Source organism: Lampris incognitus, unplaced genomic scaffold (genome assembly GCF_029633865.1).
Source record: "Lampris incognitus isolate fLamInc1 unplaced genomic scaffold, fLamInc1.hap2 scaffold_223, whole genome shotgun sequence".
In the NCBI taxonomy this organism is placed as follows: Eukaryota; Metazoa; Chordata; class Actinopteri; order Lampriformes; family Lampridae; genus Lampris; species Lampris incognitus.
This window is the reverse complement of record NW_026611181.1, coordinates 17,501-43,226: the sequence shown is the minus strand read 5'-3', so window position 1 is coordinate 43,226 and position 25,726 is coordinate 17,501. Positions and strand designations below refer to the sequence as shown.

The window sequence follows — 25,726 nt, the reverse complement described above, 5'->3', positions numbered from 1 at the left end:
ACACACACACACGTCTTGCTATGTACAACACCGGTCTGATTTACATCGTCTCTTTTGTACCAGTATTACACATCCCCCCCACCCCCCACCCCCCACCCCCTTGGACTATGAAAGAGACAAACACACTTACAACATCGGGTCGCGAGACCCCAGACATCATAAATTAGTAAGAATACACCTGTTTAGAAACACACACACACAAAAAAGAGTTAATCGCGCATCGTTAACTGTGACTGCCTTTCAGCCTGGGCAGGAAGAGTTTTCAGTTTGACCAGGTTGCACATCTGTCTCATGTAAAAATATACAAACAGCTGTACATGAACACAATAGTGGTGGCTGAAGAACCTGTCAGTTCCCGGCTCTGGTCTTACAGTCAACACAAATACACGAGTGCAGAACGTACGCTCTGAGGTTCTTCATCATGACCGACGTTGCAATGTTCAAAATGGGAGTCGGTGGACAAAGCTGACGTCAGATCTGTTTTGTTTTGTTGTGTTTTTTTTTGTTTTGTTTTTTTGTTTTTGCAGATGGAGTCTATGAAAGCTTTAGAACGTATCCTGCAGGTATGAACACATGCAAAATAAAACATACGTTTGAATTAGTTTAGCTGTAATATTTTTCAAGTATTAGTCATAGAATTAAATTGTATCTCTTAAAGTAAAAATTTCGGGTTTTTAATGAACTGGGTTTTATTTTCAGAGTTTTTGTCATCGTGCATATCTGTTATGACATTTTATTCTATTTATGTATTTGCTCAGCTTTCTTGACTTATTTTTGGATTTGGGGGACGGGGATCGCCTGGGATCAGGCGGCACGGTGGCGCGGTGGTTAGCTTGGTCGCCTCACAGCGAGAAGGTCCTGGGTTCGAGCCCCGGGGTAGTCCAACCTTAGGGGTCGTCCCGGGTCGTCCTCTGTGTGGAGTTTGGGTGTTCTCCCCGTGTCTGCGTGGGTTTCCTCCGGGTGCCTCCCACAGTCCAAAGACATGTAGGTCAGGTGACTAGGCAGTACTAAATTGTCCCTAGGTGTGTGTGCGTGTGTGTGTGTGTGTGTGTGTGTGTGTGTGTGTGTGTGTGTGTGTGTGTGTGTGTGTGTGTGTGTGTGTGTGTGTGTGTGTGTTGGCCCTGTGACGGGCTGGTGGCCTGTCCAGGGTGTCTCCCCCAATGACTGCTGGGTTAGGCTCCAGCATCCCCCGCGAAATTGAGAGCAGGATAAGCGGTCTGGGTAATGGATGGACGGATGGAGACCGGGTCACTGTTAGTCCCTAGCGCCTCCTTTACACTGTGCACGCGAATTCCCATTAGCGCAGACTTTTCAGTCGATCTGGCCAGGCAGTTTCTACGGTAACGGTCCGCTGGTCTTTCCTGCACGTTCGACCAGGAAGCAGCTCTGCAGTGTGATGGACCATTAAGAATATTGGACATCCGGGGTAATAACTTTTAACTTGCACTTTTTGTTTTCGCTTCCAAATATGTGGTTCAGGTAATTGGGCTAAATGGGCCTTGTTGAAACATGATGTTACCCCGTGCGATGCCAACGTTAAGCGGTGTCCAGCCGTTGGGCCCATATCCAGGGTCTCCATAAAGAAGCCTGTTAGCAAAATCATATCAAGACCGGTATGCACGATGGCAAAAACTATGGAAGTAAGACCCAGGTTGTTAAAAAACAAGAAACAAAAAAACAAAAAAGAAAACTGAATTCCCTTTAAGCCGGTTGAGGGCCGTAAACATTGCTCTTTCATTTTGAGTTTGAAAAGGTAAGGCACACAGGTTTTTTTCACATTTATCTAAACGATGTATTAAAAGGTTTTACTTCTTAACAGTAGGAAATTGAACAAACCATTTTTTCCTCTTTGTTAAACTGTTGTTAAGTCTAGTGTCTTAATGGCTGCATGTAAAACACGGCTTCGGGGTTTCAGCTCGTCTCCACCCGGGACCTATATTTTTCAGAAATGGAGGTGGTGGGAGGTGCCTATTTGGAAGTGGAGATACGAAGATACGTCTGTAACTCCGACAGCTTGTGATTTTGTTTTTTAGTCTCCGCCCACTGACGTCAGACCGCCTCGAAATCGCCACTATTACATCATCAACCGCGGTGGGACCGGCAATGCAGCAGGAGGGAAACTTTTTGGGGGGGGGGGTTTCCCCCCTTTTTTATCCCCAATTGTATCCGGCCAATTACCCCACTCTTCCGAGCCGTCCCGGTCGCTGCTCCACCCCCTCTGCCGATCCAGGGAGGGCTGCAGACTACCACGTGCCTCCTCCGGCACATGTGGAGTCGCCAGCTGCTTCTTTTCACCTGACAGTGAGGAGTTTCACCGGGCGGACGTAGCGCGTGGGAGGATCACGCTATTCCCCCCCAGTTCCCCCTCCCCTCTGAACAGGCACCCTGACCGACCTGTGGAGGCGCTAATGCAGCGACTAGGGACACTTCTCCACATCCAGCTTCCTGCCCAGAGACACGGCCAATTGTGTCTGTAGGGACGCCCGACCAAGCCGGAAGTAACACAGGGATTCGAACTGGCGATCCCCGTGATGGTAGGCAACGGACTAGACCGCTACGCCACACCGACGTCCAGGAGGGAAACAGTTTAACCGAAAGAGGGCTACGGTTCATTCACTAAAAACGGTTTGGTGTTAGGTACTGGGTTACCCCAGCCAATTTTGGATTTATATCAGGTGTTGACAGATTTCATTGGATAGAAAAGAACATTCCTCTTTAAAATCATTATTTAGGTTGCCATCATGGTTGTTGACAGAGAAAACAGGGAGGTGTCTTACCTCTAATGTGGTCTACCGCCTACGCCCGGCCCATTGGCCAGAACAGCAAAAATTCCCCTCGCTATCTCCAGATATCTGACAGCACTCAAGAGGCATTAATCCTGATTTGTTGTTGTTGTTGTTGTTGTTGTTGTTGATCCCTTGGTCATTTTTATCCCTTCATAACTCCTTCTTCCCTTCAAGTAACAACAGAACAGGGGGTGGATGAGAGAAGATGAGGATGCTGTACACATGGAGAAAAAAAATCCTGAAGACGCGTTACCTAGTAGAGGGCAGTCTGTTACTACCTACAAATGACAAATGCTTCACGTTCGTCTTGACGGACTGAGTGCAGGTGAATATTCCTGTCCACAGAAGCGGCACAATGGCGGCAGTATCTTTTAATCACTTCCTTCCACCCCTTTCTTGTTTTCTTCAGAGTGGCGAGGGCTCAAGCGTAAGAATTGTCTTTTCTCCAAGTTGACCACTGTTTAACCTCGGGGTCAGGCTGGCGGACGTCGGTAATAACAGGCTGAGTGTTCGGGTTCAGAGGTGAGAGGTCACAAGGGTCATGGTTTGATGCTAGCGGCTGAGGGGAAGCTGGGACAGTGACATGGCCTGGTGGGGCAGACTCTGGGAGGTCAAGACGGAGAAGGGGTGACCTACACACAATGGTAAAAGATAGATGTTTGAGAAAACGTGCAATAAATCAGATTTTTTTAAAATGTTGGATTATCAAAGAATAAAATAAAAAGACAGGCACAACATATTTAAGTAAACTACAGCGTAATCGGAACTGATGATTAAAAAAAACTGCATGCTCACTTATTTAATTAGCTTTTTTTTGGGGGGGGAGGGGGGTTTCTCCCCTTTTTCTCCCCAATTGTATCTGCCCAATTACCCCACTCTTCCGAGCCTTCCCGGTCACTGCTCCACCCCGTCTGCAGATCCGGGGAGGGCTGCAGACCACCACATGCCTCCTCCCATACATGTAGGGTCACCAGCCGCTTCTTTTCACCTGACAGTGAGGAGTTTCACCAGGGGAACACAGCGCGTGGGAGTATCACGCTATTTCCCCCCCAGTTCCCCCTGAACAGGCGCCTCGACCGACCAGAGGACCAGAGGAGGCGCTACTGCAGTGACCAGGACACATACCCACATCCCAGCCGTAGACACGGCCAATTGTGTCTGTAGGGACGCCCGACCCAGCTAGAGGTAACACGGGGATTCAAACTACCGATCCCCATGTTGGTAGGCAACGGAATAGACCGCCACGCCACCCGGACACCCCTCAATTAGCTTCTTTTTTTTGTGAGAAAAAGAACAACAAACAGAGTACCGTGAGAAGTCAGCTTTATTACAAAGCGTCATCTCACAAGTTAATGAGCAAACAAGAAGACTGTTGGGAGATGTGCGGTTCAGTTTAACACACAAAACGAAAGTACAACTCACTGTCAATGTACCCGTGAAGGGCCACCATGCGCGCTCTCTCAGGACTGCCAAAAGGGGGGTAATGCAGCTCATCTGATAGGGAGGAGGGTATCCTGGACTGGGCGTGTCCTTGGGGAGCCCCGCTGTGCTGGGGAGTGTGCTTTTTGTGTCTTGCTCTGCAGTTTTGAAACCACACCTATGAAGATGCAATGTAACCAACCATCATGTAGCTATATTCTTCAACAGATCTCAAAGATTGACTTGACGGATGCGTTCAAAATTGTGTCAAGAATAACAGCTGATATGCTCCAATAAAGTTTTATATGTCTTCATCCACTGCACATCTGGGTCAAATAGTAAGTGATAATATGCTGAATTTTACAAGTAGAATACTGATTTATTCAAACTTTCCTCTGCTCCTCAGCGCTACATCAGCACCATAATGTAAGCAGATCCATGTGTGTTTTGATGGTTGCACACTAACCTGTATAACTCTCCGACTCAGGCCCGTCATGTCAGCTAGTTTCTGCAGTGTCTGGGCATCGGGGTTGTTGTCCTGGGCGAACTGGGCCTGCATGATCTGCAGGACAGCAGCAACAACAGCAGCAACAGCGCATGAGTATGAAATCCGCCGGTGCATATAAGGCAGTTCAACGTACCAAGATGAAGCGAAAGCTTTGCAAATATAAAATAAAAGCAAGGCGAAATCGATTTAATCAGAGAATAGGCTGCACAATTAAATTAGGGTCATATTCATAGCTTGTTTTCATTTCTTTTTTGCATGCATCTGTCGTTGTTTCCTACTGTGTGCACGCATGTGTGTTGGTTTCTGACCTGCAGTTGTTCTGCAGTGAAGGAGGTGCGCGCCCTCTTGGCAGGTTTGGGCTGGCTGTCTTGCTCCGTTGGAACGGCCCCTTCTAAAGTGATACCGCTGCCTGAATGACACGTTGGCAGAGAGAGAACGGCAAAGTAGTCAGTGACAAGGCGAGAAATAGAGTTCATAAAAACTGTGTTTTGTTTTCAAATCAAATTGCATGCTGTAACAGTATTACCCGTAATAACATTTACCAGCACGATCTCGTGAAAGTACTCACATAGATAATGACAAGTACAAATATATTTGCTATTCTCAAAGGCTTTCTCATGATTTTATATTTTCATCAAGATCCTGTTTCCACCCCCCCCTTTTTTTTCTTATCCGGCCAATTACCCCACTCTTTCGAGCCGTCCCGGTCGCTGCTCCACCCCCTCTGCAGACTACCACATGCCTCCTACGATACATGTGGAGTCGCCAGCCGCTTCTTTTCACCTGACAGTGAGGAGTTTCGCCGGGTGGACGTAGTACGTGGGAGGATCACGCCATTCCCCCCAGTTCCCCCTCCCCCCGGAACAGGTGCCCTGACCGACCAGATGAGGCGCTAGTGCAGCGACCAGGACACATACCCACATCCGCCTTCCCACCCACAGACATGGCCAATTGTGTCTGTAGGGACGCCCAACGAAGCCGGAGGTAACAAGGGGATTAGAACTGGCGATCCCCTTGTTGGTTGGCAACGGACTAGACCGCTACTCAAGATCCCATTCAATAGAAGGGATTCATCAGCAAACAGTCAGTCAAAAATCACTACAGTAGATGGAGCAGACACACCACTGACCGTTCTCCGCCGCCCGTTTGAGGTTCTCCACCATAGTGTCGTAATGCATCCTACACAGGACCTTCTCCTCCACCAAGCCAAACTCTTCTCCCGTGGACAGCTGTCTCTTACAAGAGTAACAGGCAAAGCATGCTAAGTGGTATGCATTGCCCCTTGCCCGACGCACCCAGTCACTGGCGTAGATCTGCCGACCACAGCGGGCACACTTAGTACCAAACCTACTGTGAGACAGAGGAAGACAGGAGGGGGGCATAGAGAGATGGGATACAAAAAAAGAAGGAGAAGAGGAAACAGTTGTTTATGCCATGTTTAGGAATCATAACAGCAGGAAAACAGTACAGAAGAAAAACTGTTAGCTGACTTGTTCAGTCGTATTCCCATGCCCGCTCATAGACACCCTACCCAAAAAAAATCACACACACAAGCTCTTGACAGAGAAGGTTTTGTGTGAACAGAACGTGAAGAGGCTTTAACTTAAAACCTTGGCAGACTACTTGTGCTCCGTATGAACTCAAAGGGTTTGAAGAGGAAACCTTGGAAAAGGATATGGCCTTCAGAAAATCTCTGACCGCGGCTGCAAGTTGAGCCTTGAATGCAAACAAACCAACACCTGCAATTTCCTGGCTGATGCATGAAGGCCCTGACATACACATGGACACACATACCAACGGACAAACCCGAACACATAGCGAGGTGATTTTGCACACAGGAGAAGATGAAGAGAGACTGGCATGACATCACTCTACAATGTTCTTCTGTAACTGATAGCAACAGTGAGGTCAGGCAGCATACAAATCCAAACCACCTGACTCACTGTTCAGGTTGGGTGCATGGGGAAAAGGGGGGAGGGGCAGAGAGAGACAGAGACAGAGACAGAGAGACAGAGAGAGAAGAAGAAGAAGAAGAAGAAGAAGAAGAAGAAGAAGAAGAAGAAGAAGAAGAAGAAGAAGAAGAAGAAGAAGAAGAAGAGGAAGAGGCACAGAGGGATTAAGTTTTGGGTGAAAGCCAGTAATAAATAATCATTTTGGGGAGCAGCTATTGCTTTATGATGACAGGATGACTGCTCATGAGCTCATATCAAGGTATACATGTTGGTAATGAACGGTAACTAGTGAAGTGAATTATTTTATTCAGTTTAGGACCACATGATCACATCAGAAAAAAGAAAAGAAAAGATAATAGCAGAGCTGAAGGAAAGACTACGACAGATTTATTTATGCTAAATTTCATGCTCACTCGGACATAATTGTATAAAACGCATGAAAATTGAGAATTGCTTAATTTTAAAGACAGGGTTCAGTGAAGACTTGGCATTGTGCAAAAAGGCCAGCTCAACCTTGCCAAGGTAAATCTTTGAACCATTATAACATGGAATTTAGCCAGTTTCCCATTTAACACCAGTATCACAGCCATTAAGCTGTTTAGCATTTAATAAAGAGCACATTAACAGGTGCTTGCACCACACACACATATTTCAGACTTTGAAGTTAAAATATAAAAACATACCTGATATATATTTATATAATTGTAACTAAAATATAACTGAAGAGCAGAAAGTTTTAAGGAATTATTTAACAGCAATATATTTGGTATAGGTCACTAATATAGCCATAGTACACTGAAAGAATTGATGTTGTAATTTTGAAATTTTCATAGGTTGTAATTTTGCCTTGAGGCAAATTTGTGATGTTGGGCTATACAAATAAAACTGACCTGACTGGACTGGACTTGACTTACACTGTACGCCATTTAAACTGGTATGCTCGCCCTGATAGACCATTTGTCATACAATACAAATATGTGCGTACATAATTCAAACGTCAACAAAAGGGAGGCAGCCCTGCTACCAGAGCACGAAACAGAGGACTGGACCCTGCTATCACTCCCAGATTGACTACCAGGTCTCTTAATAAAAGAACTAACACCAAACTCTTCAATTATGACGTAAATGTACCGCTAATGTTATAGCCTCAAATAAATTACAGATTGGCCCTTTAAACCTCTTACAGCTTTAACTATACACATCAACTTTTAGATGTGTCGGTGTTGATGAGTACATTGCATAAAATTATTTTGTCTACATGGGAGATGAGAGGAAAAAAAAGAGACCTCGTGTAAGCAAACTATCTGGTATCTTACGAAGAAAAAAAGACAACGGCGTGAAGGGGGAAAATGGGACGAGCAGATGAGGGGATGAGGCAGTAGGAGAGAGGGTGGATGGCAGACCAGGATGCACCATGCATACTGAGTTAGTGAGTGTCTTGATGCATGCTCGATAATCCAGGTAAGAAAATACCAAAGGTTGAATCAGTTCACCTGGATACAACGTTTATTGACAGATACGTTTCATCACTCGTCTAAGTGGCCTCTTCAGTCTCAACTGGCTGCAGGTATCCCCGCCCTTATAAACAATACAGTGGCATAACGACCGAAACCAACGATGGGTTTCATATGCAAAGCTAGTGAGTGTTTAAGCACAGTAGTGGTCTCATATCCAGGCTATCAGGGATGAACATGTGTTGTAGCCTTGAAACCTCACACACACGTGTCTCTCCTTGTGGATGTGAACGTGTTTACCTGTATACGCCACCAGAGCTGCATCCTCTACAGCAGCAGACAGCATCACTGGGTCATAGGGAAGGACACGCACACAAGTCTACCACCTCTTAACCACGTCTATCTGTTTCCCTCTTTGTCTGTCATCTCGCTCATATATCAACTATTCATAGCTTATCTGTCTGCACTTATCTGTTTATTTGTTCACGTGTCCAAGTAAACCTACATGTGTTGTTTCAGTTGGCCATCCCCGTTTAACTAAAATGCACCACATTCAATAATGTAGAACACTGGAATGAACAAGTCCGTCATTCTGACGGTTTTGGATTTTCAAAGTTTAATAATTTTGGGAATAAAAAAAAAACAGACCTGCCACTCACTGAATGCTGCTAAAATTGCACATAGTTGCATTAAAATGAGTTTGAGATCAATTGCACAAAAAAGTTCTGATAAGATCTACCTAAAATGACCACGAGCGGTCAAAAAGACGGCTCGTAATTTGCGCGTCGTGTTATGACGTGTGTTGGTCGCATAATTTCTATAAGCGGTTATTTTCTTGCCCGGTGCGGGATTCGATATGGGGTGTACTGCACCACAAGGCGACGTCACTAACCGCTCGGGTAAAGGGTCAGACCCGTTAGCTTGGGGGCTAACGTGTCTTATTAATAGTTTACACTAACATATGCAACGCGTTAATATCTCAATTGGGTATTTACCTTGACATTTTGACCGCCCATGGTCGTCGGATGTGCCGGACGTGCTCGGGGTCCTGCGACTACAGATGACATCACTACTTCACGCGTTATGATTGGGTAGGGGCTGGTTCCGTTTAGGAACAGCGGGAAACAGTAGATTGACGTTAGACGCAGTGCGGGGCTTCGGCCCTCGCACCTTTACTAACCAACTCTACGTCAACGTGGATTGTAAAAAACACACAGCTACATAACTACAAAGCTAGCTAGCAACATGATCCGTGACGTCATATGCAGTCGAAGGACCCCGAGTCGTTATTGTACCCGAGCAGAAATGGAAGCCGCACCGGTCGTTCTAGGGGTCGTCCCGTATTTGTCCCTAAGTCCCAATTCATCGTAGTGTAAACTACTAATAAGACACGTTAGCCCCTAGCTAACGGGTCTGACCCTTTAGCCGAGCGGTTAGTGATGTCGCCTTGTGGTGCAGTGCACCCCGTATCGAATCCCGCACCGGGCGAAAAAATAACCGCTTACATAATTAACACATTTTATACATTTAAAAATAATACAAAATTGTCGCGTACGTGGCGACTTTCATTTCGCATATTTTACACAGTACCTCTTTCTGCTCTGTGTCGCTCAGCTTGAATCCAAGATATCGCCGTATGACGGATGTTGCTTTTTTTTTTTTTGTGTTGTTTTTTTGTTTTTCTTTGCCACCAGTTCATCGGCGTTAACCTGCTCGTCATCGGCATCCTTTTTTTTCCTTCTCTCTGGTCCGCACACGGCACACCGGATAGTCATGTGTCCGTAGACTGCACACGCGTCGCTGGCTGAACGGAGACTGATTGGTCATCTCTTAATTACGGGCGCAGATATGCAGACGGCGCACAAACACGCTGGTCACACGCGCACATTTTATTATTTAATTAAGTCGCAGCCTTTTGCGGTTATGTAACGGTACAGGCTAGTTCCCGTCGATGCAGAGAACGGTCAACTGAGCATGCGCAGGTACTCGTTGCCTCCGTTGTTTGGGTAGGTTAAGGTTAGGGGTTAGGGCGGGGTTAGGGTTAAAGTTAGCTAATCAGACGCAGAGTAGGGGTGGGTCTTCCTAGAATCCTAGCGTCTGGATGCTACGCGGGGGGCGTGTGGAGGCGTGGTAGAGGCATTTCGCGCATGCTCAGTTGACCGTTCTCTACTCCATTTCCGTTCTCTGCATCGATGGGAACGAGCCTCTACCGTTATGTAACTGCACCGGCTGATTTCGCGATTGGGTTTAGATTCATGGTGCAGCGCTGCTTACAGTCCACTAGGGGGCCTGTGGAGGCTCACGGTGTTTTTATAGTATTGCAGATCATGACGGAGCTACAGGGGTCCATTCGCAGCAACACGCCAGGACTGACGAATCGATGTCGTGAGTTGTTGTGTTTCATTGTTTACGTGTTAAACGTCATAGATTAAGGGTTATGTGATGAAAATGCTTTCGATAAATTGAGATTAAAGGCCGCTCTGGTGGCCGAGCGGAATAAACCGCCGTTCGTATCCCAGACTCGCCAGAGCGTCCACGGGGGAAGGCATTCATTAGGCCACCCTTACCCGAGGGATAGTGGGTGTAGATCGGTGTAGTGTTCGGGGACTCGTCGCTCTCCAGCGACCCCCTCTGGCCCACCCGGGCGCCTGCAGCCAAGCAACCCAAAGCATTCTCCCTACGCCTCCTTCGCGGCCTGAAGGCGATGCAATCCATGCGAGGCTTCAGTGTGTAAAATAGCGAGAGCAGCCGACACGAGTTTGGAGGAAGCTGGTGTAACGACTATCTCCTTCCTGTGGAAACGTGAGCCAGGGGAGTTATTCGACAAGAGTTCCGGCCATGTGCCATTGGGTTAATCGGGTGGGATAAGGGGAAAAAACTATAAATAAATTCATTTTTTTTAAATTGAGATTAAAAAGATCGTTGTATTTACAAATATATACAAGTTAGTTCGTGCTTTTGCAACGCTAATGCCAGTACAATTCTGAGTTTGTAAAAAAAAAAAGAAGTACGTGACTTAATGCAGTTTCATTTTCTATATTTTTATCGTCCTCCAGTTTTCATTCCAGGTCCCTGTGAAGGAGTTACCAGTAAACGCTTCAACTACCACCACCACTCTTTCCTTCATGTTGACCGGAGTTTAGCTTCGTGTTTAGTCTGCGGCTCTTAACGCCCGTACGAGAACACTACAGTGGGTACAGATATGGTAAGGTTTATTTTATTTTATTTATTGTGAACACCTGTAGCAAATTAAATCGAGCAAGCCATCGTTGGGACGGAACTGACCAATGGACGCCTCCGCCGTCCACGTAACTGGCTGCGGGTGTGATGAGTTTCCCTTACAAGAAAAGTAGTTTATTCAAGTGTAATATTACTATACTTGTTTTAAACTAGTGAGTATACTTTCAGTTTACTTTTTAAGTACTTATCAGAGATATGCTAAACAAAATTTTACTGAAGTGTACTTATGAGTATACTACTAGTACATAGACTTGAACTTTACTTGAAGTTCACTTATGTTTACTTAATAAAATAAACTTCAAGTATGCTATTTGTTTTGTAAGGGTTATCAATACAAGACCAGATGGCTTGTGAATACAGTTTCAGTGCAGACAAAGGGCGTGTACGGCCCTGCGACGGCCTGGCGGCCTGTCCAGGGTGTCTCCCCCGCCTGCCGCCCAGTTACTGCTGGGATAGGCTCCAGCATCCCCGCCTGACCCTGAGAGCAGGAGGAGCGGTTTGGTTAATGGATGGATGGATAGATGGATGGATGGATAGATGGATGGATGCCATAAAGTTGACAACAGACACAAGCCAGAGTTTAGGCTAATAATACTTATGCCTGACCCTTTATCGTCATGTTTCTGATCCCCCCCCCTTCTTTGTACCCCTTCACTTTTATACCTCGTTGAGTCTTTGCACCCAAATTTGCAGTTTATTTTGGAATAATATCATACTTTTCAACACATATATTACTCACCAGAGGGAAAATTGTACACCACAGAACCCAGTATTTCCCCGAGACCCTCCTCTTTTCCCTGCTACTTTCCTTTTTTGGGGGGGAGGGGGGGGTAATTTACCTGCAGCTCCAGCCGGGGCTTGAGGAGGTACACATTTTTCAAATTAATTCTGATATGCCATGAGAATACCTTAATTCTACAGCCCTGCGTGGAGCGAGGGTCTAGTTTTCCTGTGGTTTTCACGGCAGGAGGCGTGCAGTTGGCCTGCAGTGTGGGAACCTCGCGCGGGAGAGGGCAGGAGTAATCCAGTTACCTCCACTCAATCGCCTCAACAGACTCAACATATTATCATATTATCATAATTTTATGTGATCATACTGAACAAAGCAAACACGAAGTTATTGGAAATTCAATTCTCCGTTCTCTGAGCGGCGTTCACGGCTGCCGCGGTGGTTTTAAACAGAGCACATGTGCTGCGTAGCGGCCGAGCTCTTCCCTGCAATCAGGCGTTTTTATTTTGCTCTGTTTTGACTGAATCGTCCTCCTCCAATGAGTTGCCTTTTGTTTTTAGACTCAATTCGATTTATATTTTTTCTGTCTTTGCCTCTATTTTTGTTTCTCTCGCTCTCTCGCTCTTTCTCCCTCTGTCTCTCGCTCTCCATCTCTAGCGGTCTTTCTTTCTCTCTCGCTTCCTATCCCTCTTTTTTTGTGTTTATATTGGCCTATATTGGCCACTGCAGGCTTGCTTGTCTTGGTTGACAAAGAGACTGAAAGCGGGCTGATGAAGACAGCACACACACACACACACACACACACACACACTCAAAAACCTCTCACCCATAAGTTTCCTTCATGGGCTCTGGTTACAGTGTCAGCTTCCCAGAATGCCCTCTGATTAGTACAGTGTTGTGACCTCCTGTGTGGCCCGGCCTGCAGCTCATGGACAGCCGTGTGTGTGTGTGTGTGTGTGTGTGTGTGTGTGTGTGTGTGTGTGTGTGTGTGTGTGTGTGTGTGTGTGTGTGTGAGTGAGTGATGATGCTCCGGGTGGGGCTTCATATTAAGGCAGTGTGTATGCTTTTTGCATGTGTGTGTTTGTGTGTGTGCATGCTTGTGTGTGTGTGTGTGTGTGTGTGTGTGTGTGTGTGTGTGTGTGTGTGTGTGTGCGTGCGTGCTTGTGTGTGCATGTGCCTGCATGCATGTGTTTGTGTGCAAGTGTGAGTGCATACGTGTGTGAAAAAGAGAGCGATGGACGGAGTGTGTGTGTGTGTGTGTGTGTGTGTGTGTGTGTGTGTGTTTGTGTGTGTTCTTGTGCACCTCTGGGGCTTGTCATGGCTTCAGTAGACACAGCGCTGGCTCTGTTCTATATCCCTGTATCCCATACACACAAACACACTCTACCTTGCTCCAACCAACAAGTACACACACACACACACACACACACACACACACACACACACACACACACACACACACACACACACACACACACGCACAAGGGGGGAAACTCTGATTTCCTGCTATTATCCCCCATTAAGGCAGCTGTCAGTCCAGAGCCAGATGAGAGGCTGACACAGATGAGGGAATAGCCCCAGAGGTTTGAGCTAAATGTGGAGGAAGGATATGGACAGTCAGTGGTGTTTAACCTGGTTTAAACCTGGCCTAAAACCAGACTACAGTCCACATTAACAGAGGAAGCCATTGTAGGAGCTCCTAACTCTGCAATTAGTCTTTCATTATTGCTTCAGGATTTGTCAAATAATTCCTGGCACAACTGCAGCTGCGGCGGCGGCGGCGGCGCGGGAAGATCAATAACTGCTGCACATCTGTACAACAAACCCGCGTCTCCGCGTGCATCCCGGTAACTACCTCGTGTGAGTAAGCACGTTCGTCCAGAGGCACCGGGGTAAGGGAAAGACACGGGACTCGGCCCAAGAGTCAAGTGCATCCAGCAGCCTAGTTGAAGTCGGACTTCATTTCTAGAAATTATAATCTCATCGCCTCTTCCGTGGGCGACTATAGAGGAGAGGAGCACTTTAAAACCAAACACTGCTGTGAGCTGATGACGCAGCTTTAGCTCACACATTTTTTTGTAAATATTTTCCTTTCTTGTTCCTGTGCCCTGGGTTGTTGTCTGACGTGCACCAGTTAAATAAACAGAAAAAGGTGTAAAAATCGAGGAAGGCCCAGGACACACAGCGGTCAAGCTGAGTCTGACTATAGCTATATATCTATATATCTATATCTATATAGCCATATATCTACATAGCTATATATTTATATATCTATATCTATATGTCTACATAGCTATATATATCTACATATTTATATTTATATATCTATATATATCTACATATCTATCCATCTATAGATAGATAGATAGATAGATAGATAGATAGATAGATAGATAGATAGATAGATAGATAGATAGATAGATAGATAGATATAGATATGTAGATATATATACTGTCTATCTATATATAGACCTCACCCATATATATACCTATATCTACACACATGCATACATACACACACACACACCCATATATATATATATATATATATATATATATATATATATATATATATATATATGGGTGAGATGATGGGTGATTCTTGCATGTTTCTGTATCTCCGCGTTGAATGTTGTGTTTTATGAATGTCTTGTCTTATCCCACAAGCTCTCAGTATCAGCTCTGAAGAGTCTATCTAGTGAAATATGCAGTGTACTGCCATGTACACATTACACGTATCAAAATAAAAGCATCCACTAGCTTTTTTTTTTTTTTTTGGACTCAGAATGATCCAAGTATGAAATGGTTGAATTCTGCACATGGAAAGCCAAGCTGCAGAAGTATAAACTGCATGAGCGAATATCGAGCTGCGTCTCAGAAGCGAGTGGTTGGTTCTCGATACTACGAGTTGTACCAATGTGACGTCGTTAGGAGCTACAGTTGTAAACATTTTTTTTTTTACATTTTGGACTCAGAATCAAAAGGTCATGCAGCAAAAGCTAGCCACTAAGCTAACCATTAGCTAAGCTAACGGTCACGGCGCTTACTAGTGATGCAGTGCGTTGCCATGGTTACAAAGCAGCGCTGTGCCCAGCATATGAATTTATAGCAGTGATTAGACTCTAGCCGAAGTGCGTGCGCGTTATTCGGCTTTAACGAACCCCCTTCCAGCCAATCAGAGCCCGGTATTCTCAGCGACCACGGTATGAGCCTATAGAGTCTTTCAGCCGAAACTATTCAAGGCCAGAGGGGTGAAGGGTTCAGGGGTGTTTACATTAAGACGGGTCACATGTTTTAATGAAACACACACATAACATTTCCATGTGTTAAAAAAAAAGAGTAAAATGATGGTCAGCTGCTAGCTTGACATTAATAAATAAACAAGATGTGCAAGATGGTGTGTGTGTGTGTGTGTGTGTGTGTGTGTGTGTGTGTGTGTGTGTGTGTGTGTGGAGGGGGGGTGTTGTTTTGATAAGAATTAAGTTACCAGCAAAGTGAATTTGGATAGAGGGCTTCGTAGCTCAGAATGGGCGACGGGCTCTGATCTCTTTCATGTGTGCATATTTGTGTTGCCCGTGTGTTCATACTTGTATACCTGAAATGTAGGTGTCTCTTTACGTGTGTATCTGTTTCTCTGTATAGCTACTTTTTTTCTTTCTTTTTTTTGACAGAAATCACATTCATATCAGAAACAAGCTGACTAGGCACTCAGGGCGGTCTAATTACTGGTCTGCAGGCCTGAGGGGCTGAGGTGGGGGACGACTAATTGCTGGTGATTATAAATCTCAGAGCAGAGGCTCGGTATCACGTTTCCATCTCACCAACACCACAGCTCGCTCACACATACGGACAGACACACAGACGGACATGTGCACGCGTGCACACACACATGAACGCATGCACGCGTGCACACATACACATGCATGCACAAACACACACTAACGCACACTCATGCACACACGTGTGCACACATGCACACACATACATGCACAAAAAAATATAAGCACACAGGATTGTGTGCACATTTTCACACATTCACTAGCTCCATGCTAACCTAACCAAACATTGCTTAACTGTTGCTAATGTGAACCCTATTTCACCTCAATACACACACACACACACACACACACACACACACACACACACACTTAAAAATACACAGACATACACCCTTACAGTGTACATTAGCATATTCACATATATGCTGCTGTATATATGAAAATACATGATATATTTATATATTTAAGTCACCATGAAACCAAGACTCATCCACCTACTACCATATTCACACGCACGAACGCACGCACGCACATCACACACACAAACACACGCACACACACACACACACACACACAGGCCCAGGCACAAGACCCAGCTTACTTGTAGCAGGGATGGCTAAAATATTTGCAACATTGTAAACGTCACATAAACGCATAAACAATGTAACACTACGCAACATGTTACATTATAACAGTGAACTATAAATAAATAAAAGGGTTTTGAAACCATGGTTATCTGATGTAACCACTGATACGGCTGGGGAGGCTCAGTATGTCAGCGTTCATGGGTCTGAAATTGCTGTTTAACGGTAATGTTCAATGCTGCAGCACTCCCTTTCAGTATTCCTCCCTCTCTCTCTCTCGCTCCCCCTCTCTCCCGCTCTCTCTCTCCCCCTCTCTCTCTAGTTTTCTCTCTCTGTCCCCCTCTCTCTCTGTCTCCCCCCCCTCTCTCTAGCTCTCTCTCCCTTCTCTCTCCCGCTGCCTCTCTCCCCACACCGTCTCTTTCTCTCGCTCTCCCCCACCTTCTCTCGTTCCCCCTCTCTTTCTCTCTGTCTCCCTCCCCCTCTCTCTCTCCCTCCCCCTCTCTCTCGTCCCTCTCTCACTCTCTCCCCACTCTCTCTCTCTCTCTTTCTCTCTATCTCCCCCCCCACCTCTCTCTCTCCCCCTCCCTCCCCCTCTCCCCCCCCTCTCTCTCTCTCTCTCTGGCTCTCTCTCACTCCCTCCTCTCTCTGTCTCTGTCTCTGTCTCTCTCTCTCTGTCTGTCTGTATATCTGCCTGTATATCTGCCTGTCTGTCTGTCTGTCTGTCTGTCTGTCTGTCTGTCTGTCTGTCTGTCTGTCTGTCTCTCTCTCTCTGCTCTCTCTCGGCAGCCATTTTATTTTATCCTATCAACTGTAACACATTAAGGAGTCAGTCATTCTCTGCCTCTAGCAAAGTTCCCAAAATGGAAACTAATGAGACACCGCTTCTTTGCTTGCCTATCGCCTGTCTGTTAATACGGTGATTAATCTGTCATGTCTCACGCGCCCCTGTCAGTATGCCATTTTGTCAGCTTGCTGCGTGCAGCCAACAAAAAAAGAAGGAAAAACAAACACACACGTGAATGAATGACTGAATAAATAAATAGACTCTTCAAAAATATACTAGTGTATAAGAAAAATCTAGACCTCAGGAGTAAAGCCTTTACTATAAACAGGCTGGTAAAGCATTAGAAATCAACGAACGAACCTAAGAGAGGGGGGAAAAAGCTCATTAAATCCTAGAAATTTATTTTTGATCAGTTTGTTTTGAAATATAATTTTGATAGGCTAGGTCGAATATGATATTTTGTAGGGAAACGTGTTAATTGCTCGATATTTCTAATAGAGACTTATTGATCATTTGGACTTTGGTTGTTTTCAAGTCAGAGTCCCTGACACGTGTCAGGACTCCAGTTATACATTTGACTTCCATGCTAGCAGTCATCCAACAAACATGTTGTTTTGTTAATTACTAAACATTTTCTGACACAAGCAATTTTATCTCAAATTATTTCAATTATTTCAATGTATTATTTCAATATTATTATTATTATTATTATGATTATTATTATCATTATTATTATTTTATTTCAATTATTTCAAAACAAATCCCAATTATTAGCTAGCCACTTGCTTGGCCTTTTTTTTATTTATTTTTTTTTTTTGGCGGAATATGTTAAAATACGGGACATCATGGTGAAATGCAGATTATTCAATTATACAAGTACATTTTTTGTGATTTTGCCTCCAGTTAAAAGATCCAATAAGTAGAAATGAAAAAGAGGTTTATCGTGGCAGCATGCTGGACTGTTTATATTTAAAGCAGGCTGAACTTGAAGAGACGACATGGGACTAAAATAGATAATAATAAATGGTGCAGTCCCAACACAGACACTAGACTAGACTAGACTAGACTAGGCTAGGCTAGGCTAGACTAGGTTAACACTGAATAGTAACATCACAACGTTTCAAAAACAATTGTTCGCTGGTTTTGGAGTTACGTTTGCCCTTCCGGTTCTTTGCAAGGCGAGGTAGCTCCACTTTCGACTGTGACTTCCGGTAATCCCTGTTTGTTTTGTCTGTCGTCCCTGTTGAGCTGATTCAGGGGAGTCCTTGAGCTGCATGGCGCGTGGGTGCGTGCGTGCGTGCGTGTGTGCGTGCGCGCGCGTGTGTGTTTTGACGTGTTTTCAGCCTCAGCGGTTGTTGTGAATCTTATGGCCGTGTGAAAAGCCTGGTGTCGGTAGACTCCAGTAAAAAAAAAAGAAGAAGAAGAAAAAGAAAAAACATGGCGCAAGGTTAACGGAGCCAGGAGAGAGAGAGTGAACCTGCAGTCAGCCTGCGGGTCTTGGAAACCCCGCAGGCTGACCAGTGGAGGTAAAGCTGCAGCAGTTCAGCCCCTCAGACCCGGATGGCGCATCCCGAGAGGCGGAAGAATCAAACAGCAGCGCGTGGACCGCAGTTTAGAGATAGCGGCGCGGCGCGCGGGAAGTAACCCGCGTGCGCGGTCCTTTGAGCGGCCGCGAGCGCAGGTTTCATTCTCCGACGCGTGCTGGTGAAATTATGGAAAATTTGTCTCGAAAAAATTGTGGCTGACTTCTGTTCATATCGGCCTCGGCGAATTTATGCAAATCCCCCTTTTTTTAATGTATAAGACAGCCTCAGCTAGTCCAGCCAGCGGACTGCAATAGAGAAATGATTTTAGGCCAAACCCGCTGCTCTCCAAAATACACCAGCTAACAATATTGGTGCTATGTCACATTGCCCGTGCTCACAAATACGATGCGCTCGCGCCTGCACGCCCCGAAAAACTCCGGCGAGCAACAATAAGTAGGCTGGAGGCTGCAAGGGGCACTAACGCCATGCAACGCAATGGCCTTGAGCTCGAACGAGGTCCTAGATACTCCCCTGAGATTGGAAAACGGGTCTCCCGGGTAGCCATAACAAGAGCCGCTATCTTTCAACCCTCCTGTGTAGTTAAGGCTGTTATTTTGTTACAGTCTTTCAGACGTTTGAAAAAGGCCTTTCTGGAAACGCATCAGGCAACCCGCATCCGTACCAAACACCCAGACTAAACTGCACACACCGCAGTACGCACGGCACATACACACAGGGGGAGAGAGAGAGAGAGAGGGGGAGAGAGGGAGAGCATACTGCACACATCGCACACACGCTGCTGCGGACGTGGTGTTTTGAAAACACAGCCAGAGACTTACCCTACCTGAAATAATCCATTTTGCAGAAGATCTCCTTGTTTTTGATGTAGCAGCTGTTGTGCTGGCGCAGCGACGTCCGACACACGGAGCACTCCAGGCAGCGCACGTGCCACACCATGTTGTTCACCTGCGACACACATTTACGACCCGGGTCAGGTATTAGCGGTTATAACAGGGGAGGGCTAATGATCCGCTGCTCCGGTTACGTCGCTAACAACAACAAAGTGCTTAGAAACTAACCGAGCGGGCTTAATGAGGCCTGGGTTGGAGTCCTCCTCTCTTTCACTCAACGAGACAGTGTCTTCTAATTAGTGTAAGCAGAGTTGTGGCCAACGTGCAATAATTAGGGAATAATTTTAGAAATATTATTGTTACATCAAAATACCGCGTATTTACAATATTGTGTTTTCAATATATATATATATATATATATATATATATATATATATATATATATATATAATTACTTATTTATTTGTATTTGGGGGTGAGGAGATCAGAGTCACCAAATGTACCTCAGTTGCTGAAAATATAATTTTAGTAAATTCCTACACCATGTAGGCTAAACGAGGCCATGCGAATGTCTCCGGCTGACGTCATCAGGCCAGGCTGCATCATTCTCCTATAATGCTGAGGATGCCCACGTCATATTTGTGCTGATCCGTACTCTTAAATTGTTAACAGATTTTATCTCAAATTTTTTCTTATATAATTTAAATCTATATGTTTATTATCTAAAATACGAACGTTTAGTCTAAACGCGTTGAACGCCTTAAAATAAAGCTTCATTTATCTCTTTTTTTTTAAAACCAAACTCAACAGAAAATGGGCAGAAGAGAAATGTCCACAACGTTTTGAAGCGAAAACATTTGGAGTGAATGGGAAATGGTGCAACATGACCGTGCCAATTTGGGAAAATGACAATACGCGTGTCCTGTTATGTGTGTTTTTCTGTAACATAAAAATGCATCACGAATAATTGTAAAGCAACTTTATATGTAGATTACACATTTAACTGACTTTAAGATGTGAAAGGAAGATTGTCCAAATGGCAGTTATTTAAAACAAAATAAATCCTTCCTTGGGCCTAATGTTGAGTCATTTACTGTAATAGGCTAAAAATGGCTTTTGTTTCCAAAATCAATGAATGATTTGCATATTTTTCTAATAAACAAAATCGTGAGAAATATCCTTTCATAAAATAACAGCGTTTATTCTGCTAATTGTAAAGTTTATTTTCAGTATAATGTCCCGGTTAATATCGCTGTAGTTTCATCTACCAGCCAGAAACCCGTGACGGCGGGCGTGTTGACAGAGACTCGTGCGCGTAATCTCCGCTATCTCTCTCTCTCCCTTCATCTGCCCCCCCTCTCGCGCTGTAGCGCGCTTCCTGTCCTGCAACGCCCTTTCCGTGCGCGCGGGATCTGTTACGGTTGGAAGCGCGCGAGCGCGGCCGACGTAAGCCTTGGCGCGAGACAGCGAAACACGCGGCGCCCGCTGCCGGAGGTCTTGCCGGTGCCACGGGGCGCGTCGCCTCCCCTGCTGGCCCTCCGGTATCCTGCGGAGCGGGTTTCAAACGCAGAACCGGAGCGGCGGCGTCGTGTCCGGGCCCGTTTCTTTACCTCGGGATGACGCAGCCAGGCCCGCGTGCTCGCGTTTAAACAACATTAAGTGGCGCGGGCAACTATTTGAAATAAATTTGGCATTGGTGGCTCCCCAGATTTCAAGCTGGTTTTACTCTGCTGTTACATAGGCTACTTATTATTATTATTAATATTATTATTAATATTATTAATATTTTCGCGTGCATTATTCGGGGCAAAATCCAAAACAAAAGAAAGCCAGCTAACCGTTGCAGGTAAATTGGTTATTTACCACTTTCACTTGGTTTTGCTGCTGAGAGCTGCCCTGTATTTGTGGTTTAGGTCGATGCCGGCGTAAGAACAGACAAACCAACAGACCCCCCCTCCCCTCCCCTCTTTCCCCTTGCAAGGAGGTATGTTCTTGTCGGAGCGGATGGTCAGCTGTTTTTGTTGTTTTCTTTTTGTTTGTTTGTTTGTTTGTTTGTGTTTCTCGCGTGCGTGCCAGGCGGGCCTACCTTTAGCATGTATCGATCCAGTATCTCCAGACCGCAGCTGGCGCACGAGTTCTTCCCGGCGGACGGCACCGAGCTGGCGGTGGAGGTGGGCGAGCAGACCGAGGGGGTGGACGGGGGGCTGGGGGAGGAGTGGGTGTCCTCACGCTCCATGCTGGACCGCTGGGATGCTCTCCGTCCGAACGAGACTGCGGGGGGAGGGGGGGGCATTAATTTTATCCACAAGTCATTGCTTTAAGGTCAACTCTGGGAGAAGAAAGAAGACACAAGTGAACAGATAAGCCTACTGTCCGTGGCGTGCGCGTCCGTCATGCGCGCGGAGCCGCATCACCGACAGCGCACGTGAGTTCGCGCTATCAGCTGTCGATGCAGCCGAACAGTAACGGCGGCATTTGCATGGATCCTCTGGATCCGCGTGAATAAGGAGGCAGACTGTCACTCACCACAACTGGCGCTCGGGCTCCCGGCGTCCTCCGTTGCTCTGCAGAGATCACCTGCAAAACACAAGTAAGCAGCGGGTCTTCGTCACTTTCCCCCGGGTCATCTTCATCTGAGGAAGTCCTCAGGAGACTTGTGCGCGCGGCTGTCCGGGGGCGACCGCTATATAAGGCGGGCCCCCCCTTGACAATAAACTCCGGGTTAAAAAACCCGGTCCCGTGGGCCCCGGAGCAAAAGCCGCCATTATAACCAAGCTATTTCAATTTGTATTGATTTTTTTTTGTTTTTTTTTTGCCCCCCTCCTCCCCTCCCCTCCCCTCCCTCCCCCCTCTTACCCTTAACCTATGCCTCTTGGAATAATAGTATTTTTTCCTCGCAATCCAGGACACGAGAGTGGCGGAAAAAAAACTACCTGCAATTACAAATAGCTTTGAATGCTGCGCGTGAGAGAGAACCCCCCCAAGTGTCAATTTCACCTGTCAATCACGGAGAAGCAACGGGTCACCCAAAGACTTGCAAATTTGATTTTTTTTTTAATGCCTGTAATTAAAATCTAACTGACAAGCGCTCGAGAGGCTTGCGGTCTACCTGCAAATCAGGCCATTCACACGAGGACAAGAGAGCCCGACCGCGGGGCTGGCCGGCACGCGCAGCTGATCTCCTGGTGAGTCCCGACCACGCCGCGCCAGAAACAAGCCCCCAAGACTCCTGCAGCAAGTCACCGCTGTGTCCCGCGAGCCGCCCAAAGGCTCCTTCTGGGGCAGGCCTGCGCCCGGGTGTTTCGGTGTTTAACCCCCCTTCTGGATTTGTCTTTCCTGATGATTCGGGATAGGCTATCGTCGTCACGCGGGCTATGCCAACGAAACTTACTGCGCTATAACGCATGACATAGTAGCGGAACCGGACAGGCCCAGTAAGGTGCTGTGTGGTGTGGCGCTTCCCCCGCCGCAAGGCTTTACGCACAGTTCCTCACACATGACCATGTCCAATAATAATAATATTAATGATAATAATAATAATATTAATAACAGTATTGATAACGGTACTGGTACCTGTTTCGTGGGAATTCCCGCGGACAGAACCTTATCTCCCTCTGACAGAGGGGACAACACCTCATTTTTCCAATAGATGAACCCCTGGTGGGCCACGGCGTGCGGGGGTCTCCAAAACTCGGCGCTGAGGAGCAGCCCTTCACGCCGAGGAGGCGTCGGTGCGCGCCGCCGCTGGTATTATCCGTACCATGGGTCTTCGGGTCTATGTGTGTGTCGCGGCGGATCTGGTTTTTACACGCGAGGAGAAGGGCCGTTTCACGTGCGAGCGCCGCCGCAGATGTTCCGACCTCCTTTTTACTACGCACAAAAAAAACTCCCCAAGCTCAGCTACGAGGAGGAGCGGAGTCGCTTGCGTGCTGCTCCTCCGGCGCCTTATTTAGAACAGGGAGAAGAAGAAAAAAGAAAAAAAAATTCCTCCTTTCCCCTGCTTTCCCCTCTCCCTCCGCTTTTGGGAAGGAGTCGCTGACTACAGGAAGTGAGTGAAATTGAGGGGTTGGCAGGTTTCGCTGCGAGGCTTCGGAGGTGCGAGGGAGACTGCGCGGCTGCAAGACAAGCGGGAGCGCAACGGGGGCAAAGAGCCAAGGTGCCCCCCCCCCTCCCAACCCCCCCCCCCCACACACACACACACACACGGTGCTGTGGTGAAAAGTTGGGCGCCTCTGCCCTGCCTTTTAATTAGGGGAGGGGGAGGGGGGGGCGAGGAGTTGCTTGTATACGTGAGCAGGGCGGACACCGTGTGCACGCAGTTAGGACACTGACACTCTGGCTTTTGGTGTCACGCGCCACCGTTTATAATCCGCGAGTCCAGCACAGATTTAGAGAGGGGGGGAGAGAGGGAGGGAGAGAGAGGATTATTATTGCATATAATACCACGTGTGTTGTACCTCAACGTGCCTGTGTAGTTAGAGGAGTTGGACCTTTACTTTAACCAAACAGTAATTACGGTGATATATTAACTGGAGAATCATTTTGCTGCGTGCTGTCGTTAGCTGTCTCGTGCACTCTTACCGGTGTGTGCAGCATGTTTTTCCGTGCTTTAGGGTGCTCCATCCCAGCTGGGGTTTCGGACCTACGGAGGGGGTTTCCCCCGTTGCTCTGCAGCATCACCGCTACGTGTTGTCTGTGTTGTCTGTGGTGTTAGTTGTACAAGATCTAATATCTAGACTTCTTCCCACTCCCAACCAGGGATGAGGTCTCTCTCTCCCTCTCTCTCTCTCTTTCTCTCTCTCTCTTTCTCTCCCTCTCCCTCTCTATGTATGTGTGTATATATGTATATACTATATATTATATATACAAACATACACGCACAAATATACGTCTGTATTTACATATGCATATAATACACACACATATATATATATACATATAAATAAATATATATATACACATATATATATCATATACATATACACGCAACATTTTATGTGTGTGTATATATATATATATATATATATATATATATATAATGCTGCGGCTAACCCTATCAGTACCGCAAATTATGCAAAAAGATCCTTGTTTCATAGATAGATAGATAGATAGATAGATAGATAGATAGATAGATAGATAGATAGATAGATAGATAGATAGATAGATAGATAGATAGTTTATCGGGCGGGTAATGAATTGTGTATAATTACAAAAAGGCCCATCTCTTTACAAAATAAAGTGGGCGTATGTTTTTTATTTATATCGCGTCTTGTTTATCGTTTGTTTTATTTATTCATGAACTGTTTCTGTTGGACTGAAGAAATAATAATTATAACACAATGACGTCATTCTGATTCTGTTTCCCCCTGCATTTTGCAGATGGCAGAAAATGTTTTAAAAAAACACGACAGAGAATTTAGTGAAAGGGCAAAAACAAACAAACAAACAAACAAGAAAAAGGCGGTATCTGCCATTAATGTCTGTGAACACCTTTAGTTTTTTTTTAATTGAAAACAATACTCGTCAGAAAACTCCTCGTTTCATTTCAAATGGGTTTTTAAATAATAAAGACGTTTGCCGGTGTTCGTTTTGCGGTGAAATAATACAGCCGAGATTCTGATCTGACTGAAACGTCATGGAACAGTCACACATCTGGGATCTTATTCTGTCAGAGACGATATATGCATTGGAAATATATGCATTTAAAAATATATGCATGGGAAATATATGCGTTGGAAATATATGCATTTAAAAATATATGCATTGGTGCATTGGAAATATATGCATTGGTGCATTGGAAATATATGCATTGGAAATATGTGCATGCGAAAGCGATCTGCCCAGGCCCAGCGGGCGCACGGTGCCGTCAGTAGGCGCGCACGCGATGTCTGTGGCGTCCATCCCATGTCCCCAGCCACCTGTAGGCTACAGTACAGACCCTCTCCTGACCTCACACTGTCCCTTATGTTGTCACGCGCCTCCCTGGATTCACGCGCGCCCGCGTGCACACGCACGCACACACACACACACACTAACAAACCTAGATGTCCGGATGATGAAATATTGTGGAAAGATCTGTCTTCACCCCACTGGAACTGATGATGAGGAGGATG

The 25,726-nt window shown here is 46.0% G+C and overlaps 1 protein-coding gene across 6 annotated transcripts; it reads right to left on the bottom strand.

The window, feature by feature from the left end:
- Positions 1 to 106: 106 nt before the first annotated feature.
- Positions 107 to 23,521, bottom strand: lhx6a (LIM homeobox 6a). Of its 6 annotated transcripts, none has more exons than XR_008813282.1 (10): positions 23,187 to 23,521; positions 22,140 to 22,190; positions 21,700 to 21,884; positions 19,607 to 19,728; positions 5,843 to 6,063; positions 5,022 to 5,122; positions 4,672 to 4,767; positions 4,209 to 4,383; positions 2,778 to 3,418; positions 107 to 557 (listed from the first exon to the last, which is right to left on the bottom strand). XR_008813282.1 is itself a non-coding variant. In XM_056301919.1 (9 exons), the coding sequence occupies exons 3-9, from the start codon at positions 21,847 to 21,849 to the stop codon at positions 3,339 to 3,341; spliced, it is 945 nt and encodes a 314-aa protein (XP_056157894.1). In that variant the 5' UTR covers positions 21,850 to 21,884; positions 22,140 to 22,190; positions 23,187 to 23,521; the 3' UTR covers positions 1,173 to 3,338. The 6 variants fall into 6 exon arrangements, 2 of the variants coding, with proteins under 2 accessions (XP_056157894.1, XP_056157895.1); XR_008813283.1 differs by lacking the exon at positions 107 to 557 and having other exon boundaries at positions 1,173 to 2,953; positions 3,040 to 3,418; XR_008813284.1 differs by lacking the exon at positions 107 to 557 and having other exon boundaries at positions 2,916 to 2,953; positions 3,065 to 3,418.
- Positions 23,522 to 25,726: the final 2,205 nt, after the last annotated feature.

Bases quoted from the DNA above. Each gene is read 5' to 3' on its own strand.
- lhx6a (XM_056301919.1), bottom strand. From the start codon at position 21,849: ATGGAGCGTGAGGACACCCACTCCTCCCCCAGCCCCCCGTCCACCCCC. The intron at 4,384-4,671 runs GTTAGTGTGCAA...GCATCTTCATAG, and splicing joins TGAGTCGGAGAGTTATACAG to GTGTGGTTTCAAAACTGCAG. The intron at 3,419-4,208 runs GTGAGTTGTACT...CATTGTGTGTAG, and splicing joins CCTTCACGGGTACATTGACA to GTCACCCCTTCTCCGTCTTG.